General features: G+C 32.5%; 1 protein-coding gene across 1 annotated transcript in view; it reads left to right on the forward strand.

Annotated features, from left to right (window-relative positions):
• The window catches only part of LOC125369550, a 16,258-nt gene extending 1,731 nt beyond the window's left edge, over positions 1–14,527 (forward strand). Inside the window, exons 2-3 of the mRNA XM_048372321.1 lie at positions 14,146–14,220; positions 14,360–14,527. Coding sequence (XP_048228278.1) covers positions 14,146–14,220; positions 14,360–14,527 — 243 coding nt within the window. The remainder of the gene's footprint in view (positions 1–14,145; positions 14,221–14,359) is intronic.
• Positions 14,528–22,628: the final 8,101 nt, after the last annotated feature.

Consider the following 22,628-nt stretch of genomic DNA (forward strand, 5'->3'; position numbering starts at 1 on the left):
AATTACACTACTTTTACGTTTGTTTTCTCATATTCATAATACACACGTTTTACCAGGTTGTTATATTTTATTGATAAATATACCACTTTTACGGGGTTGTTTTCTCATATTATAAAATTAACCCGTTTAAGGGGTTGTTTTCTTATACTCACAAATATACCAAACTTACGGGGTTATTTTCTTCGATTTATAAATATCCCCATATTACGGGGTTATTTTCTAATATTTATAAATATACCCCTCTATATGGGGTTGTTTTCTCATATTAAAAATTTACCCCTTCTATAAGGCTGTTTTCTCAAACTCGGAATTACACTATTTTTATGTGGTTGTTTTCTCCGATTAAATATACTTACATGGGTTGTTTTTCATGTTGATAAATATAACCCTTTTATGGGATTGTTCTCTCATATTATAAAATTAACCCTTTTAAGGGGTTGTTTTCTCATACTCTTTTTATTGGGTTGTTTTCTCATATTAAAAAATTCACCCCTTTTATGATGCTGTTTTCTTAGACTCATAATTACAATGCTTTTATGGGGTTTTTTTTAGATTCATTAATATACACGTTTTTCGGGGTTATTTTCTTAAATTGATAAATATACCACTTTTATGGGATCATCTTCTCAAACTAAATTATTAGCACTATTATGGTGTTAGTTTTCTCAAATTCATAAATATACACGGTTTACGGTGTTATTTTCTTATATTGACAAATATACCCCTATTACGGTGTTGTTTTCGCATATTATAAAATTAACCCATTTAAGGAGTTGTTTTCTCAAACTAAAAAATATACCAAAATTACGGGGTTATTTTCTCTGATTGATTAATATCCCCGTATTACGGGGTTGTTTTCTAATATTTATAAATATACCCCTCTTACGGGTTTGTTCTCTCATATTAAAAAATTTAACCCTTCTACAAGGCTGTTTCCTTAGACTCGCAATAACACTACTTTTACGAGGTTGTTTTCTCAGATTCGTAAACATACACGTTTTAAGAAGTTATTTTCTTATATTGAGCAATATACCACTTTTTTACGGGGTCAATTTCTCATATTAAATTATTAGCATTATTCTAGGGTTATTTTTTTAAATTTATAAATATACACGTTTTATGGACTAATTTTCTTATATGGACAAATAGACTCCTTTTACAGAGTTGTTTTCTCATATTATAAAATTAACCCATTTAAGGGGTTGTTTTCTCATACTCATAAAATATACCAAAATTGCGGGGATATTTTCTTCGATTGATAAATATCCCCGTATTACGGGGTTATTTTCTTATATTAACAAGTTTACCCCTTCTACGAGGCTATTTTTTCAGACTCGCAATTACACTAGTTTGACTGGGTTGTTATTTTAGATTCATAAATATATACATTTTACGGGGTTATTTTCTTATATTGATAAATATACCACTTTTACGGGATCATTTTCTCATATTAAATTATTAGCACTATATGGGGTTATTTTCTCAAATTTATATATATATATATATATTCCAATTCCAAGATCTCGGATCGAATCGGTATATATATATATATCAATAAATATACCCCTTTTACAGGTTTGTTTTCTCATATTATAAAATTAACCTATTTAAAGGGTTGTTTTCTAATACTCACAAATATACCAAAATTACGGTTATTTTCTCCAATTGATAAATATTCCTGTATTACGGGGTTGTTTTCTCATATTAAGAAATTTACCCTTTCTACGAGGCTATTTTCTCAGACTTGCAATTACAATACTTTTACGGGTTATTTTCTCAGATCCATAAATATACCCATTTTACGAGGTTATTTTATTTTATTGATAAATATACCACTTTTTCGAGGTTAGTTTCTCATATTAAATTATTAGCACTATTATGGGATTATTTTCTCCAATTCATAAATATATACGTTTTACGGGGTTATTCTCTTATATCAACAAATATACTCCTTTTACGGGGTTGTTTTCTGATATTATAAAATTAACACATTTAAGGGGTTATTTTCTCATACTCACAAATATACAAAAATTACGGGGTTATTTTCTCCGATTGATTAATATCCCCGTATTACGGGGTCCTTTTCTAATATTAAAAAATTTAGCCCTTCTTTGAGGCTGTTTTCTTAGAGTCTAAATTATATTAGTTTTACGGGGCTATTTTCTCATATTCATAAATATACACATTTTACGAGGTTATTTTCTTGTATTGATAAAAATACCACTTTTACGGGGTTATTTTCTTATATTGACACTGGATCCCTTTTACAGGGTTGTTTTCTCATATTATAAAATTAACCCGTTTAAGGGGTCGTTTTCTCATGCTCACAATTATACCAAAATTACGAAATTATTTGCTCCGATTGATAAATATCCTCGTAGTACGACATTGTTTTCTAATATTAAAATATTTATCCGTTCTACAAGGCTGTTTTCTCAGACTCGAAATTACACTACTTTTCGGGGTTGTTTTCTAGTATTCATAAATATAAACATTTTATGGGGTTATTCTTTTATATTGTAAATATACCATTTTTACTCGGTTATTTTGTTATATTGACAAATAAACCCCTTTTACGGGGTTGTTTTCTCAAATTATAAAATTAACCCATTTAAGGGGTTGTTTTCTCATACTCACAAATACATAAAAATTACAGGGTTATTTTCTCCAATTGCTAAATATCCCCGCATTACGGGGTTGTTTTCTAATATTAAAAAATTTACCATTCTACGAGGCTGTTTCTTAGACTCGCAATTACACATATGAAATATACATGTTTAACGTTGTTATTTTCTTATATTCATAAATATGTTAGTTTTACGAAGTCGTTTTCTCATATTAAATTATTAGCACTATTATTGAGTTGTTTTCTCAAATTCATAAATATACACGGTTTACGGGGTTATTTTCTTATATTGACAAATATACCCCTTTTACGGTGTTGTTTTCTCATATTATAAAATTAACCCATTTAAGAGGTTGTTCTCTCATGCTAAAAAATATACCAAAATTATGAGGTTATTTTCTCCTATTGATAAATATACCCGTATTACGGAGTTGTTTTCTAATATTTATAAATATACCCCTCTTATGGGGTTGTTTTCTCATATTAAAAAATTTATCCCTTTTACAAGGCTGTTTTCTCAGACTCGCAATTACACTACTTTTATGGGAATGTTTTCTCATATTCATAAATATACACATTTTATGAGGTTATTTTCTTATATCGATAAATCTACCTCTTTTACGAGATTGTTTTCTCATATTATAAAATTAACCCATTTAAGGGGTTGTTTTCTCATACTCACAAATACACCAAAATTACAGGGTTAGTTTCTCCGATTGATAAATATCCCCGCATTATGAGGTTATTTTCTCATATTAAAAATTTACCACTTCTATGAGGTTGTTCTCTCAGACTCGCAATTACACTACTTTATGGGGTTGTTTTCTCAGATTCATAAATATATACATTTTACAGGGTTATTTTCTTATATTGACAAATATACCCCATTTACGAGATCATTTTCTTATATTATAAAATTAACCCATTTAATAGACTATTTTCTCTTACTCATAAATACAATAAAATTATGGGGTTATTTTCTCCGATTGATAAATTTACCCGTTCTACATAGTTGTTTTCTTAGACTCACAATTGCACTACTTTGATGGAGTTGTTTTCTTAAATTCATAAATATATATATATTTTACAGGGTTATTTTTTATACTGAAAATTATACCACTTTCACGGAGTCATTTTCTCATACTAAATTATTAGCACTATTATGGCGTTGTTTTCATAAATTTATAAATATACATGTTTTACGAGGTTATTTTCTTATATTGACATATATACCCATTTTACGGGTTGTTTTCTCATATTATAAAATTAACCCATTTAAGGGGTTGTTTTCTCATACTCAAATATAAAAAAATTATGAGGTTATTTTCTCCGATTGATAAATATCCCCGTATTATGGGGTGGTTTTCTCATATTTATAAATTTACATGTTTTACGGGGTTATTTTCTTATATAGATAAATGTACCACTTTTACGGTGTTATTTTCTTATATTGACAAATATACCCTTTTTACGGGGTTGTTTTCTCATATTATAAAATTAACCCATTTATGGTGTTGTTTTTTCATGCTCACAAATATACCGAAATTATGGGGTTATTTTCTCCGATTGATAAATATCCCCGTATACGGGGTTATTTTCCCATATTAAAAAATTTACCCCTTCTACGAGACTGTTTTCTCATATTAGAAAATGTACTCCTACTGCGAGGTTGTTTTCTTAGACTCGCAATTACAATACTTTTACAAGGTTATTTTCTCAGATTCATAAAATATACATGTTTTACAAGGTTATTTTCTCATACTAAATTATTAGCACTATTATGGTGTTGTTTTCTCAAATTTATAAATATACACGTTTTACGAGATTATTTTCTTATATTGACAAATATACCCCTTTTATGGGGTTGTTTTCTCATATTAAAAATTTTCCGCTAGTACGAGGTTGTTTCCTGAGACTGGCAATTACATTACTTTTACAGGGTTGTCTTCTCTTATTATAAAATTAACCCATTTAAGGGGTTGTTTTCTCATACTAACAAATATACCAAAATTACGAGGTTATTTTCTCCGATTGATAAATATTCCCGTATTACTAGGAGGTTTTCTGATATTAAAAAATTTATCCCTTCTATGAGGATGTTTTCTTAGATTCGTAATTATACTACCTTTACGTGGTTGTTTTCTCAGATTTATAAATATACATGTTTTATGGGGTTATTTTCTTATATTTATAAATATACCACTTTTACTGGGTTATTTTCTTATATTGTCAAATATACCCCTTTTACGGGGCTGTTTTCTTATATTAAAAAATTTACCCCCTACTGCGAGTCAATTTTCTCAGACTCGCAATTACACTATTTTTACGGGGTTATTTTCTCAAATTCATAAATATACATGTTTTACAGGGTTATTTTCTTATATTGATATATACAACTTTTACGGTGTCATTTTCTCATACTAAATTATTAGCACTATTATGCTGTTGTTTTCTCAAATTCATAAATATACACATTTTACGAGATTATTTTCTTATATTGATAAATATATCCCTTTTACAGGGTTATTTTCTCATATTATAAAATTAACCCATTTTAGGGGTTGTTTTCTCGTACTCACAAATATACCATAATTATGGGGTTATTTTCTCCTGTTAATAAATATCCCCGTATTATGGTGTTGTTTTCTCATATTAAAAAATTTACCCCCTCTACGAGACTGTTTTCTCAAACTCGCAATTGCACTATGTTTACGGGGTTGTATTATGAGATTCATAGATATACATGTTTTATGAGGTTATTTTCTTATATTGATAAATATTCTCCTTTTACGGGATAATTTTCTTATATTGACAAAGATATCCCTTTTATGGGGTTATTTTCTTATATTATAAAATTAACCCATTTAAGGGGTTGATTTCTCATACTCATAAATATACCATAATTACGAGGTTATTTCCTCAAATTCATAAATATCCCCATATTATAGGGTTGTTTTTCACATATTAAGAATTTACCCCTTCTACGAGGCTGATTTCTCATATTATAAAATTTACCCCTTCTACGTGATTGTTTTCTTACACTCGCAATTACACTACTTTTACGGGGTTATTTTCTCAGATTCATAAATATACTCGTTTTACGTGTTAATTTTTCTAATATTAATAAACATACCACTTTCACGAGGTCGTTTTCTCATATTAAATTAATAGCACTATTATGGGGTTGTTTTCTCATATTCATAAATATACACGTGTTACAGGGTTATTTTCTTATATTGATAAATATACCACTTTTATGGGGTTTTTTTCTCATATTTTAAAATTAGCCCATTTAATGGGTTGTTTTCTCATACTCACAAATATAGCACAATTACGGGTTATTTCCTCATATTCATAAATATCCCCGTATTATAGGGTTGTTTTCTCATATTAAAAATTTACCTCTTCTACGAGGCTATTTTCTCAGATTCATAAATATACATGTTTTACGAGGTTATTTTCTTATATTGATAAGTATACCACTTTAATGAGGCCGTTTTCTCATATTAAATTATTAGCACTATTATGGTGTTGTTATCTCAAATTCATAAATATACACGTTTTACGGGGTTATTTTCTTATTTTGACAAATATACCCCTTTTACGTGGTTATTTTTTCATATTATAAAATTAACCCATTTAAGGGGTTGTTTTCTCATACTCATAAATATACAAAAATTACGGGGTTATTTTATCTGATTGATAAATATTCTCGTATTACAGGGTGGTTTTCTCATATAAATTTTTTTTCCCTTTCTACGAGGCTATTTTCTCATATTCGCAATTACACTATTTTTACGGGGTTGTTTTCTCAGATTCATAAATATACACGTTTTATGGGGTTATTTTCTTGTATTGATAAATATACCACTTTTACGGGATTATTTTCTTATATTAAAAAATATACCCCTTTTACGGTGTTGTTTTCTCATATTATAAAATTAACTCATTTAACTAGTTGTTTTCTCATACTCACAAATATACCAAAATTACGGGGTTATTTTCTCCGATTGATAAATATATCCATATTACAGGGTTATTTTCTAATATTTATAAATATACCCCTCTTACGGGGTTGTTTTCTCATATTAAAAGTTTTACCCCTTCTACGAGGCTGTTTTCTCATATTCATAAATATACGCGTTTTACGGGGTTATTTTCTTATATTGATAAATATACCACTTTTACAGGATTATTTTCATATATTGACAAATATATCACTTTTACGGAGTTGTTTTCTCATATGATAAAATAAACGCATTTAAGGGGTTGATTTCTCATACTTACAAATATACCTCAATTACGGGGTTATTTCCTCAAATTCATGAATATCCCTGTATTACAGGGTTATTTTTCACATATTAAAAATTTACCCATTCTATGAGGCAGATTTCTCATATTAAAAAATTTACCCCTTCTACGATGTTGTTTTATTACACTCGCAATTACACTACTTTTACGGGGTTGTTTTCTCAGATTCATAAATATACTCTTTTTACGGGTTTATTTTCTAATATTGATAAATATACCACTTTCACGGGGTCATTTTTTCATATTAAATTATTAGCACAATTATGGGGTTGTTTTCTCAAATTCATAAATATACACGTTTTACGGGATTATTTACTTATATTGACAAATATACCAAATTTACGGGGTTGTTTTTTCATATTGTAAAATTAACCCATTTAAGAGGTTGTTTTCTCATACTCACAAATATACTAGAATTACGGGGTTATTTTCTCTGATTGACAAATAGTCCCGTATTACGGGGTGGTTTTCTCATTTTAAAAAATTTACCCCTTCTACGAGGCTATTTTCTCAGATTCGCAATACACTATTTTTGCGCGGTTATTTTCTCAAATTCATAAATATACACGCTTTACGGATTTATTTTCTTATATTGATAAATATACCACTTTTACGGGGTTGTTTTCTTATATTGAAAAATATACCCCTTTTACGAGGTTGTTTTCTCATATTATAAAATTAACCCATTTAACTGATTGTTTTCTCATACTCACAAATATACCAAAATGACAGGGTTATTTTCTTCGATTGATAAATATCCCCGTTTTACGGGGTTGTTTTCTAATATTTATAAATATACCCCTCTTACGGGGTTGTCTTTTCATATTAAAATATTCACCCCTTCTACGAGGCTGTTTTCTCATATTCATAAATATACGCATTTTACGGGGTTATTTTCTTATATTGATAAATACACCACTTTTACGGAGTCATTCTCCTATATTTAATTATTAGCACTATTATGGTGTGTTTTCTTAAATTCATAAATATACACGTTTTACGTGGTTATTTTCTTATATTGATAAATACACCCCTTTTATGGGATTATTTTTTATATTATAAATATACCCCTTTTACGGGGTTATTTTGTCATACTCACAAATAAACCACAATTACGGGGTTATTTTCTCCTATTGATAAATATCCCCATATTTATGGGGTTGTTTTCTCATATTAAAAAATTTACCCTTTCTACGAGGCTATTTTCTCAGGTTCGTAATTACACTAGTTTTACGCAGTTGTTTTCTCATATTCATAAATATATATGCTTTACAGGTTTATTTTCTTATATTGATAAATATACTACTTTTACGGGGTTATTTTCTGATATTGAAAAATATACCCCTTTTATGCAGTTGTTTTCTCATATTATAAAATTAATCCATTTAACTGGTTATTTTCTCATTTTCACAAATATACCACAATTACAGGGTTATTTTCTCATATTGATAAATATCCATGTATTATGCGGTTGTTCTCTCCTATTAAAAAATTTACCCTTTCTACGAGGCTGTTTTATCAAACTCGTAACTACACTAATTTTACGGGGTCGTTTTCTCAGTTCATAAATATACACGTTTTATGGAGTTATTTACTTATATTGTCAAATATATCCCTTTTACGGGGTTGTTTTCTCGTATTATAAAATTAACCCATTTAAGGGATTCTTTTCTCATACTCAAGAATATAGTAAAATTATGGGGTTATTTTCTATGATTGATAAATATCCCCGTATTACGGGGTAATTTTCTCATACGAAAAATTTTAACCCTTCTACAAGGTTGCTTTCTCAAACTTACAATTACACTACTTTTACGGGTTGTTTTCTCAGATTCATAAATATATACGTTTTACGGGATTATTTTCTTATATTGATAAATATACCACTTTTACCGGATCCTTTTCTCATACTAAATTATTAGCACTACTATGGTGTTATTTTCTAAAATTCATAAATATACACGTTTTATGGGATTATTTTCTTATATTGACAAATATACCCATTTTACGGGGTTATTTTCTCTTATTATTAAATTAACCCATTTAAGCGGTTGTTTTCTCATACTCACAAATATAACTAAATTACGAGGTTATTTTCTCCGATTGATAAATATTCCCGTATTACGGGGTGGTTTTCTCATATTAAAAAATTTACCCCTTCTACGAGGCTGTTTTCTTAGACTCGTAATTACACTACTTATACGGGGTTGTTTTCTCAGATTAATAAATATACACGTGTTACGTGGTTATTTTCTTATATTGATAAATATACTATATTTATGGAGTTATTTTCTTATATTGTCAAATATACTACTTTTACGGGGTCTTTTTCTCATATTATAAAATTAACTCATTTAAGGGGTTCTTTTTTCATACTCACAAATATACCAAAATTACGGGGTTATTTTCCACGATTGATAAATATCCCCGTATTACGGGGTTGTTTTCTCATATGAAAAAATTTACCCCTTCTACGAGGCTGTTTTGTCAGATTTGCAATTACACTACTTTCACGGGGTTGTCTTCTCAGATTCATAAATATACATGTTTTAGAGGGTTATTTTCTTATATTGATAAATATACCTCTTTTACGGGGTCATTTTCTCATACTAAATTATTAGCACTGTTATGGTGTTATTTTTTCAAATTCATAAATACACGTTTTTTATGGGGTTATTTTCTTATATTGACAAATATACATCTTTTACGGAGTTGTTTTCTCATATTATGAAATTAACCCATTTAACGGGTTGTTTTCTTATACTCACAAATACACAAAATTTACAGGGTTATTTTCTCTGATTGATAAATATCCCCGTATTACGGAATTGTTTTTCTAATATTTATAAATATATCCCTCTTACGGGGTTGTTTTCTCATATTAAAAAATCTACCCCTTCTACGAGGCTGTTTTCTCATACTCGCAATTACACTACTTTTACGGGTTGTTTTCTCAGATTCATAAATATACACATATTACGGGGTTATTTTCTTATATTGATAAATATACAACTTTTACGGTGTCGTTTTCTCATACTAAATTATTAGCAGTATTATATTGTTGTTTTCCGAAATTCATAAATATACACGTTTTACGAGGTTATTTTCTTATATTGACAAATATACCCTTTTTACGGGGTTGTTTTCTCATATTACAAAATTAACCCATTTAGGGGGTTGTTTTCTCATACTCACAAATATACCAAAATTGGGGTTATTTTCTCCGATTGATAAATATCCCCGTATTACGGGGTTGTTTTCTAATATTTATAAATATACCTCTCTTGCGTAGTTTTTTTCTCATATTAAAGAAGTTGCCCCTTCTACAAGTCTATTTTCTCAGACTCGCAATTACACTACTTTGACGGGTTGTTTTCCCGGATTCATAAATATACGCGATTTACGGGGTTATTTTCTTATATTGATAAATATACCACTTTTACAAGGTCATTTTCTCATACTAAATTATTAGCACTATTATGGTGTTGTTTTCTCAAATTCATAAAATACACGTATTACGCGGTTATTTTCTTATATTGACAAATATACCTCTTTTACTGGGTTGTTTTCTCATATTATAAAATTAACCCATTTAAAGGGTTGTTTTCTTGTTCTCACAAATATACCACAATTATGGAGTTATTTCCACAGATTCATAAATATCCCCGTATTACGTGGTTATTTTTACATATTATAAAATTCAGCCCTTCTACGAGATTGTTTTCTCATAGTAAAAAATTTACCCGTTCTACGAGGCTGTTTTCTTAGACTCGCAAATAAACCACTTCTATTGATAAATATATTACTTTTACGGAATCCTTTTCTCATATTATAAAATATGCCTCTCTTACGGGTTTGTTTCTCATATTAAAAAATTTACCCCTTTTACGAGGCTGTTTTCTTAGACTCGCAATTATACTACTTTTACAGGTTATTTTCTTAGATTCATAAATATAGATGTTTTACGTGGTTATTTTCTTATATTGATAAGTATACCACTTTTATGGGGTCGTTTTTCCATACTAAATTATTAGAACTTTCTAGGGTTGTTTTCTCAAATTCATAAATATACACGCTTTATCGGGTTATTTTCTTGAAAGACAAATATACCCCTTTTACAGGGTTGTTTTCTCATATTATAAAATCAACCCATTTAAGGGGTTTTTTTCTCATACTCACAAATATACCAAAATCACGAAGTTATTTTCTGCCTTTGATAAGTATCCCCATATTACGTGTTGTTTTCTCATATTAAAAAATTTACCCCTTCTACGAGGTTGTTTTAATACTCACAATTACACTACTTTTACGGGGTTGTTTTCTGAGATTCATAAATATACATGTCTTATATTGATAATAGACCACTTTTACGGGGTTATTTTCTTATATTGACAAATATACCCTTTTATGGGGTTGTTTTGTCATATTATATGATACGCTTGATCGCTCAGTCGACTCGCCTCCAACAGCCGGAGTCCGATCGACGATCCGAATGCACCAACGGACTCGAAACGATGCGTTGATGACGATCCCAACTTTCGATCTTCCGACCCGACCCTTGATCATTCGGAGAGATTTATGGACAATCTCGGTCGTCGATTTTCAAACGGACTCCGATCGCCATGAAACCGGTGCCATTGGAAAGCTTGAGCTGAGGAGAGTCCGAATATGCCCTCCGATCGGCCAAAGCTCGCCGGAGCTTGCCAGAAATGCCAGAAAATGCAGGCTGCCCCTAACTTTTCACCTCGTCGGATCTTGCAATTCCGGCAGCCTCAAAGGGTGGCGATGGTTGGAAAAGAAAGCCTAGAAGTCGTTGGTCATTTGGAGCTCAGAACCATCGGCAACGGTTTAAGCTTAGAAATGCTTCAGGAGATGAATGCCAAAACACAAAAATACTCACTAAGCCTTATTTGAAGTAAAGGATGCTCACAAGAATTAAATCCAAAAGAGCTAAGAGCTAAGAAATAAGTCAGAGATTTTTTTCTTTTTTTTTAGCATATATATATGCCACAGTAGCTTACACAGGGGCTGCGTGATTATTGACATAAACAACGAGAATAGTTATCCAATTTGGATTGAAGGGAGCATCAAAGAATAATTAAAAGACTAAGTGAATTTATAACAAAACTAGGCACTATGATTCCATAAAAGAAGAAGCGTAACACATAATTATTTAGTATACAGGGTGAAAGAAAAGATAAATGTATAGAATGGTGTATGTGTAGTGTATAGTTGCAAATCATGAAGAAAAGCTTAAGGCTCAAAACTGGCTGACTAATGGAAACAAAGGATAGGCTTTTGGCCAAATGTGGTGAATCCTAAGTTGCCCAAATCATCTAATGGTATTCAAAACTTCATGTAACCTCAACAAGTATTATAGAGCAAGTTCTAGAAACAACATTAAGTACAAGGCACACTCAAATAAGAAAAATCATGAGCACAATTTGCAATGGATGCTCAAATTTTGGTTCAAAAACTCACGTTTGAAGTCGTTAAAATTTGCATTTGGTTCCTATACTTATCAACTGAATCATCACATAAATTGTATAAGAGATTAGCATAATCAAAGTTCAAAGATAAAGGTTGTAAATTTGCAAGGAACTTAAGCAACGCCGGTTTAACCCAACCAAATTGACATATTGAATACAGTGAAATTACTTTCCAAGAACAAAAATCGAGAGGGACAATTAATTACTAGTGTGTGAATTAAGTCATTAATTACAAACTAAGCTTAAATGTCATGAAGAATCTAGGTCCTAACATCCTAAGAATAGTCCATTATCATTGCCTAAACAATCAAGGGGTAATAAAACCACAGATGTCCACTCCACACTTGAGTATAACACTTTCCTCAGTGTTAAAAAAAATTGGGTATATAACATAGCTAGCACATGGCATAAAGGTAAAGCAAAATGTTCCAATAAAATAACATAAGATGAAAGAAAATAAAATAACATGAAAATGCAAAAAGAAACAAAAATAAAATAAAATAAAAATAAAAATAAAGAAAGAAAATAAAAAGGAAAAGGAAAAGAAATAGAACACAAATTTTTTATCACTGCTGGTAGTCTACCGAAGGCAGATCCTCACTGGCTGGATCGGCTAGAGTTGAGGAGTAGGGGAAGGCAATGGAGGAGGGGATGGTGGTGGCACAGGATCTATGAAGCAACCTGCTAGATCAAACTCCATGTCATCGATGAATCACTGATTTTATGCTTCGAAATCCGCCATCTTTTGTATCTGCTCCGCCATTAGGTCCATTTGGGTGGCTTGCCTATCCAATCCATGATAAGCTGATGGAGCATATCATTTAACACCTAGAATTGTACCCTAGTATCATCTTAAAACTGCCCAAACTCCTTTCTGTGCTGCGCAAACTCAGTATAGTGCTGCTATTGTAAATCACAAACTCGATCTAGTCGGTCAGCCAAAGCACTAATCTGAGCACTCGATGTCCCTGTAGAGTAAGAAGAGGAAGCTCCAAATGTAGGCATAAATACTCTGGTTGGGTTAGGAATCCTAACATATGGAATCTCAACCGTAGGGTCTTGGGCTCCTCGAGTTGCTGCCTCTCTAACCTCCCTGACTATTGCACTTATGAGCCTGTACTCAATGCCATGTGGGTGTCGAGTGGCCATGATCATCTGCATGTTGATCATCTGTCTAACCCCTAATGGTGTCATCTCACCAATATGAGAAAGCTCGGATAGACAGTCATCCAGTACATCTAGTCTCTTGGCCAACCTAGTCACAAAGGGGCCAAAATAGTAGTGCATCTTCTTCTAGGCATCGACTATGAAGGAACGGACTTGATGAGCCAACAAATATCCCATGTCAAGCTTCTTACGATGTTGCATAACCTAGAGAATGAATACATCGGTCTGTGTGACCACTCCAAAACTATCTCCTCAGCCTATAATAGTGTAAGCTAACAGTGTAGGAAGATAACAGAGATGATCCAGAAGGCTAGACGCCTTAGACCTACTAGGGTAGTACAATTCTAGCTTGAGTACTAATGAATCCCATATGGTGTCGTACGAGATTAGGTTGATGTAGATGCATCCTTGATACTCCTCGCCTGAGGTCTCCTGCTCAGTCCATAAATCCAAATGCATGCCGAATTGTGGATCTGACATTGACAACTCCCTTCCTCCAAGTCTGAAGTAAACTGCATCAAGCTGATGCCACTTTGTTATTTGTTGCTATAGGAAGAAGCCTTAGATTTGAAGGAGCTGCCTAAGCACTTAAGCTATGGATTCTTGGATGAGGAAGAAAAGTTACTGGTGATTATTGCAGCGAACATCCTGAGCAAATCCCACTCTCTCCAAGGATACAAAGTCAATGTATTGTTTGACCATTACTTGCTTCCATCTCATGACTTAGAAGTGACTCTCATTATTAGCATTCTAAAATGTCCATAAGGGATGTCGACCAGGTGCGAGTGGATTTACAACTGGTGTTCTTCGTGCTCGAACTAGTTGCTGTTCTGTTGGGGGTGCTGGTGATGGTGCTGGTGAAGGTGAAGTGGAAGAAGAAGTTCCCTCGCCACGCAAGCGCTTGCTACTAGCGGCGCGTTGCGGTTGCTTTTGACGGGATTGATTTTGATCCCTCATATTTCCTAATATAGTCAATCATTAGTATTCGAACAAGAAATCAAGTTAACATAAATTACACTGAAAATTTAGTAGCATAACGGCTATAATTTGATTAATAGAAAACCTTAGGCTTAAAACTAAGACTGAAGCCTCAATTTCCTGCAGAAAACTAATTCCCAATGGCATTCTAGCCCACAGTATTACGCACCAAATAAAGAGACTTTATGCTATTAATTTATCAAAATAGAATGCCATAAATTAACTTTACTGCTCCCGAACCCCACACTTAGCATGTCATTATTCAAAATCACACAAATACAACAACTAATCTGAGCTAAATATAATCCAAATCAAACTCAAACAGTGTAAATAAAAATAAAATAAAATAAAATAATAAACCAATCAAAGTAATAAATACTAACAACTACTAGGGCATATCAAAATGTCCTAAATAATTAAAAAATACATGAAAAAATCAAATTTAAATAAATAAAAGTAAAAGGCGAAGAAACTTACTTGAAATTGCGATGACAGGTAAGAAAAATCGAGAAGAAGAAAAGCACCTTAGACTCGGGCCGTGCTGAACCCTGAAGCGTCCTCCATGTGCTAGTTAACTACGGGCGAGGGTGTGGCCATGCTGGTCAGCACAGCTTGGTATTTCCGCCCCTAGTGCCTTCGGAAGCCGTAGTGGATGGCCGATTTTGAGTGTGAGCTACGTACATGTCCATCACGGGCAAGGGCACGACCATGTTAACCAGCATAACCTGGTGTTGCAGCCTGTGGCGCCCTCGGAAGCCGTGGTGGATGATCGATTTTCTAAACTCTATATGTGCATGTTCATCACGGGTAGGACTCCAGCCGTGCTGATCAGCACGGCCTAGGGATCCAACCCATGATGCCCACGGAAACCGTGATGAACCATTGAAATCCAAGCTTTTCTTCGACATCTCAAACTGCAAAACTCCACACCTGCATTCAACACATATACGTACACATTTAGGCTATAATTCAAGTGAAGATGTATTAAATAGGGAAGTTCATCTTCACCAATCACCAAAAATCCGACTTAAGTTATTAAAACCCTAGCTTCATACAATTAGTTTTAGTCACTAAGCAAGTGCTCTAACTACCATCAAACATGCAAACGACTGATAAAATAAAAAGAAAAATGTAAAGCTAAATGTGGGAATGCCTCCCAAAAGTGCTTCTTTTTGGTTCTCGAGTCATTTAGCTGGACTCGGTGATAACTCCTTTCATGTGCGGGTTTGGCATATGCTGTGATTTAGCTGCCAGGTTATGGGTCCTCAGAATGTCAGCAGTCCTCAAAGTAGCCGCTTTTAGGTACTTCCTTTGAGTTGGCAATGTCGTTTCCCTCGCCTCGGTTGTCAAGTTTGCTGCTGGAATGACAGGCAGCCCGTTATCCTCATCCATATGCGCATAGTCAATATGCTGTGGAAACTCTTTCAAATCGAGAACCAGTGGTTCCTCAAGTGATGGCCTCAATTTCTGCACACTTATCCTATCAATCACAATAAACTCATTAGTGATCCCTTGTGAGGCATATGCTTTCTTGGATATTTAATGTTGAATATACTATTTAATTTCTTCATACACTAATATGATAATTACTCTTGTTTAGATTGCTAGTTTAGTTTTTGGTTGAGCTTCAATTTGGGATAGATTGAATATTGGTTAACTGTAATCAAATGCATGAAATTCAAGGGGGGTTGATTGCAAGCTTATGATATAAACTCTTGATTACAAGCTTATGATATAAACTGTTGATTGCTTGAGGACAAGCAAAAGCGTAAGTGTGGGGTGATTTGATATCCTTGATAGTATACATGTTTGCATGCTTGATTTTGAGTTATATTTAGATTTAATTATGTGTTTTTGTATTAGAATCACCCTGTTTAGTTTCCTTTGTGTCGCAGGTGTTTCTCTAGGTACATCATCAAAGTTAGAGAGAAATTGGACCAGAATCGGGAAGTAACAGACGAATTGAGCGTGTTAAACTGTTCAACACGCCCATGTTGAGGAGCACGGTCAGGGTCAGAGGGCATGCTGAAAGAGATTTTAAGGATTGGATCGAAGATTCAAGGAAAGAAGAAAGAGATCTTGAGTTGTAGAGTGTGGATACAGAGTTATTCAAGAAGGGATAGCATCTCACCATTTGAGAAAAGGGTGTTCATGTTCTTTTCAATTCTTGTCTACTTTGTATTCAATTTCTGTTTTAGTTTAATCATGAACATGTGTAACTAATTCTATCAAATCCGTTTGGGCCGATCTTTAGCCATGTTAAGCTTGTTTTGTGCTCAAATGATTGGATTATTTATTTAAGATTGTAGTTTTCATTCAAGTATAATAAAATTTATTATTTCTTCTTCATTGTTGAATTAATTTGAGAACTCCTTTGTAATTGAGAAATTCAATTGAGTTTGGATAACTGCTTGTGTGGTTATGAGATTTGCATCCTAGAGATAAGTGTAATAGCTTACTGGAATAAGAACCAAACATTCTTATTAGCGGTAATTTAGAAATTAATGCTATTCTAAAGTTGATTCTTTGGAAGAGATTCCAACTTTAGATCTTTAGGGTTAAGAATTTGTTAACTCAAGAGAGAAGCCAATTTATTCAAGAAATTATCCACAAATCGTAATTCTTAATAAATTAATTCATAATTTATTGTTTGTAAGCTGGCTAGCTAAAGTGATCCCCAATTAGGTTAACTCATCTTATTATCCTTTTTCAACTTTCATTCTCTTTATTAAAATTTAGCTTTCAATTGCATTCTTAATCATTTTTTAGTTAATAATCTTCATAATCTTTTGATCGATTAAATAATAGGAATAGCGTAGTAGCAGTAGTTTCTTAGTTCCTGTGGGATAGGATATTGATACTTGTCATACCTAGATTACATTTGATAGGTGCACTTGCATGTAGATTGCTAGTCGTGTTAGCGAACCATCACGAATCAAGGCTACTCCTTAAAGATTTTAGATCCTTTGAAAATTCATCATTCAAATCTTAATGTAATTGTCTTTCCAACTTCTTTGGCTTAGGTTTAGGATTATAAAAATTTTGACCGACACTTTTCATAATGATCATCTTTCTTTTGTCCCCATAATTTATCATAAGATTAATAAAGAAGATCTCAACGTCCTCTAGCAAACTCTTCTTGACAAAACATCTCACATAAAACTCACGTGTTTAGCATTGAAACTCTACTATTCTTGTAAAGACTAAATCAATTAATTATCAAACAATCAAAGTTATAACTATTCAATAACCAATGAATCAAATTTAAAACACACACAAGAACACAAAAACATCAAAACTAAACTAGACTTAATGAACAATATTAAGCCTATACATAATGAATGATATATAATAAGAAAGGTAATAAAAGGCTAACTAAGCTTATAAAGTGAAGAAAACAAAAATGCCTATGATTGTCGGTTCCTAGAGGATTAAGGAATGATGGAGATCCTAATGGTACAAATCCTGAATCTAAATATTTAGGCGTTCCTTGATTCTCTGCGATCCCTCTTTTCTCTATAAGATTCATCCATGATCATTCAAAAAATGATATCAATACTCATTCAATTGATTTCTTTTTTCATATTTTTCCAAGCATTGGATCAATGCCTATGATTGTCAGTTCCACATGCTTTAACTCAATATTTCGGTTTATGCTCGCCAAATAAAACCAAACCAACATACAAGACATAGGTTAGAAATAGAAGAACAAAAGAAAATAACAAATGAGAACATAGATAGGATTTCTAATTTGATAAGAAAAGGAATCGCAGGTTCTTTATTCTCTTCCAGGTCTAAGCGTAAGGATCAAATTGAGTTAATTTAAACACAAATGTAGACAAAGAGCACAAAAGAAAGGAAGAACGTGTATAATAAGTTTAGGTTTGCTAGTGTGGGTCTTCATAAGTTTGGAAAGTTCTTGAAAGAACCCGTAACTTAATGCTTTGCAAGGTAGAAAACTTAAATAATATATTCACTAGCCTCAAATATTCAGTTGCATGTGATTTTCATAGTGCGAAAGCCCTCATTTCATAAGAAGAAGAACTAGAAGCTAACATGAGTATATAAATAAAGAAAGATGAATAAACTAAAGTCAAATCAAGAACGAGAGGGGAGTTAATTGGTCATCAGCTCTCATAGTCCAATTTTTATGAGTTAGCTTAACAAAAATAAGAGGCAATTTATGTGGGGCTACCTAATAACAATCCAACCCAAATTACTTTATTATATGCATCCTAAGCATCAAAATGATTGTATTCTTACTTGTATTCCACTTGCATTTATAGAAAACAATATGATTTCTTCCTTATGCACGTGGATTTACGTCTCCTCCTACTTGATCCCATTTGTTATTAGGTAGAGAGAAATCATGTTGGTTTTGATTAATTCAACTCAAAATGTGTGTTTTGATGTTTGGGATGCTTATAAAGAAGTAATTCAGGTTAGGGTGTTATTAGGTAGGCCCTTGCAGAATTTTCCTTATTTTCGTTAACTTGGCTCATAAAATTTAGGACAACGAGAGTTGTTGACCAGTCAACTCCTTTTCGATTCTTGATTTGACTTTAGTTTATTCATCTTTCTTTATTTATTTATTCATATTTAGCTTCTAATTTCTTCTTCATATGGAATTAAGGCTTTCGCACTATAAATCTGCATGCAACTTGATACTTGAGCATATTATTTTAGTTTTCTACCTTGTAGGAAATCAAGTTATGGGTTTTTTTCATGAACTTTATGGACATATGAAGACTCGCATTAGTGAACCTAGACTTATCACTCACGTCCTTCGTTTATGTTGTGTTCTTTGTTTACCCTTATATTTAAATCAATTCAATTTGATCCTTACACTTAGCAATGGAAGAAAGTAAAGAACATGCAATTTCTTTCCTTATCAGATCTAAAATCCAAATTATGTTATCATTTGTTCGTTTCTTTTGTTCGTCTCTTTCTAATTTACGTCTTGTATGATGGTTTGGTTTTATTTGGCAAGCATAAATAGAAGTGTTCAGTTAAAGCACATGGAAGTGACAATCATAGGCACCAATCCAATTCTTGGACAAATGCAAAGAAACAAAATTAATTGATCAAGTATTGACATCATTCTTTGAATGATCACTAACGAATCCTTTAGAGGAAAGAGGGAATGCCAAGAATTGAGGTACGATCAAATATTCTGATTTAGGATTTGCACCATTGGAATCTCCATCATTCCTTATTTCTATAGGCATGAGGACTCTTGATGACATAAGGATTGGTATAAGGAATCATTGGAATGCAATTAATAAGCTTAACCACTGGCATTGGGGCTTAGCTTGATGATCAAACAAGACGAGACGTAAATCTATGCGCGTAAAGGAGAAATCATGTTGTTTTAATAATTCTATCATTTTGTTGTTTGTGATGCATAAAATAAAGTAATTTGGGTCGAACTGTTATTAGGTAGGCCAACGTGAATTTACCCTTGTTTTTCTTAAGCTAGATCATAAAATTTGGGACTACCAGAGTCATTGACCAGTCAACTCATCTCTTGTTCTTGATTTGATATCAGTTTATCCATCTTTCTTTATTTATTTATTCATTTTTAGCTTCTAGTTTCTTCTTTTTATGGAATGAGGGCATTCACACTATAAACAATGCATGTAACTGAATACTTGAGGCTAATGAGCATATTATTTCAGTTTTCTAGCTTACGGGAAATCAAGTTATCAGTTCTTTCAAGAACTTTGCAAATTTATCAACACTCATGCTAGTGAGCATAGACTTATCCATCACGTGATTCATTTCTTTTGTGTACTTTGTTTACCCTTGTATTTAAATCAATTTGACTTGATCGTTATGCTTAGCCGTATGGCAGAAAATAAAGAATTGTGACTTCTTTCCTTATCGGATCCGAAATCCTACCTATGTTCTCATTTTGTTTGTCTCTTTTGTGTCTCTCTTTATAATTTTTGTCTAATACGATGGTTTAGATTTATTTAGCAAGCATAAAAAGGAGTGTTGAGTTAAAGCACATGGAAGCGACAATCATAGGCATCGATTCAAGGCTTGGAAAAATGCAAAGAAAGAAAATTAGTTAAGAGAGTGTTTATATCATTCTTTGATTGATCGCAGAGGAATCTTTTCAAGGAAATAGGGAACGCTGAGAATCGAGGCACGCCCAAATATTTTGTTAGGATTTTCACCATTGGGATCTCCACCATTCCTTATTCCTCTAGGCATGAGAACTTTTAATGACACAAGGATTCAATAAGGAATAATGGCAACACAATTGACAAGATTGACCAGTGGCATTGGGGCTTAGCTTGATGATCAAGAAGGAAGAGATGTAAATCCACGCGTGTAAGGGATAAATTATGTTGTTTTCAATAAATCTAATTGCAATACAAGCCTGAATATGAGTGTTTTGATGTTTCAGACGCATATAATAAAGTAATCTATGTCGAAGCGTTATTAGGTAGGCCCACGTGAATTTTTCCTTATTTTTGTTAACTTGGCTTATAAAATTTATGACCACGAGAGTTGTTAATCAGTCAACTCCTCTCTTATTCTTGATTTGACTTCATTTTATTCATTTTTCTTTCCTTATCGGATTTGAAATCCAAACTTATGTTCTCAATTGTTCGTTTCATTTGTTCCTCTCTTTTTATTTTATATCCTGTATGATGGTTTGATTTTATTTGGCAAGCATAAACATGAGTGTTAAGCTAAAGCGTGTGGAAGCGACAATCATAGACACTGATCTAATGCTTGTACAAATGCAAAGAAAGAAAATTACTTGATCGAGTATTATATCATTCTTGAATGATCGTGAAAGAATCTTTTGGAGGAAAGAGGGAACGCCAAGACTCGAGGCACGCTCAAATATTCTGATTCAAGATTAGCACCATTGGGATCTCCATCATTCCTTGTTCCTTTGTGCACAAGAATCCTAATGACACAAGGATTGGCATAAGGAATCATGGGAATGCAATTCACAAGCTTGACCATTGGCATTGGAGCTTAGCTTGATGATCAAGTAGGAAGAGACGTAAATCCATCCATATTGGGGAGAAGTGATGTTGTTTTCATTGAATCCAGGCGTAATACAAGTGAGAATGATAAGAACCCATCTAGCACAAGAAATCCTACTCCAACAAGGAATCCTAATGATGCAAATCCTACTATGAAAGAATCCTATTATAATAAAGAGTCCTACTTCGATAAGGAGTCCTACTCTAACTAGGAGTTCTACTCCAACAAGGAGTCCTAATGATATTAGGAGTGTAAATGACATCAAGAATTCAAGTGACATTGGAAATCCTAATCTAACTAGGATTCAAACAATCAAAAATCACAATCAAAGGGTCTTTAGAAGGGTTGAAATGGGGCTTAGGTATAGGTATGGAAATTTGGGAGTGAGGTGTAAATAATTTTTGGACTTTTTCCAATGCCTTCCCCTAATGTCAGCTCAAAAAGGACTAAATGCCAAACAAAGGGAATTAAATTCACCATAGTTCCAAAATCTCTAAAACAAGATGCTCAAAAGGTGAAGAACAAATGAATACTCAATGAAGTACTTTTTTTTAAGCAATAGATTTTTACTTTGGATTGAAGGGAGCATCTAAACTAAATTTTTAAGGGACTTAGTGAATTCAAAGTACTCATAAAACCGACATTTTATCCAACAACTCAATGAACACATTGTGAAAATTCTAGAAATAGAGTAGGGATCAACCGATGAAAGGCTTAACAAAGTGTGATGATAAAATAAAAAAGATGAAAATGAAGAAAGTGAATAGGCTCAAACTTGGTTACAAGGGTGAATCCTGAGTGCCCTTATCATTTCATAACATTTGATTATTCATGTGACCTCAACAAGCATTAACGAGCAAGTTCTAGAAATAAGAAGAGTACAATGCACACTCAAACAAGGAAAAAGGATTATTTATGATGTATGCTCAATTAGGTTCAAAAACTCACAATTTAAGTGTGTACATTTGCATAAGGTGTCCGAATACCATCAATTAAATCATCATTTAATTAATTCATATAGAAAACACAACAACTAATCAAATTTA

This window comes from Ricinus communis, chromosome 3 (assembly GCF_019578655.1).
Source record: "Ricinus communis isolate WT05 ecotype wild-type chromosome 3, ASM1957865v1, whole genome shotgun sequence".
Classification (NCBI taxonomy): domain Eukaryota; kingdom Viridiplantae; phylum Streptophyta; class Magnoliopsida; order Malpighiales; family Euphorbiaceae; genus Ricinus; species Ricinus communis.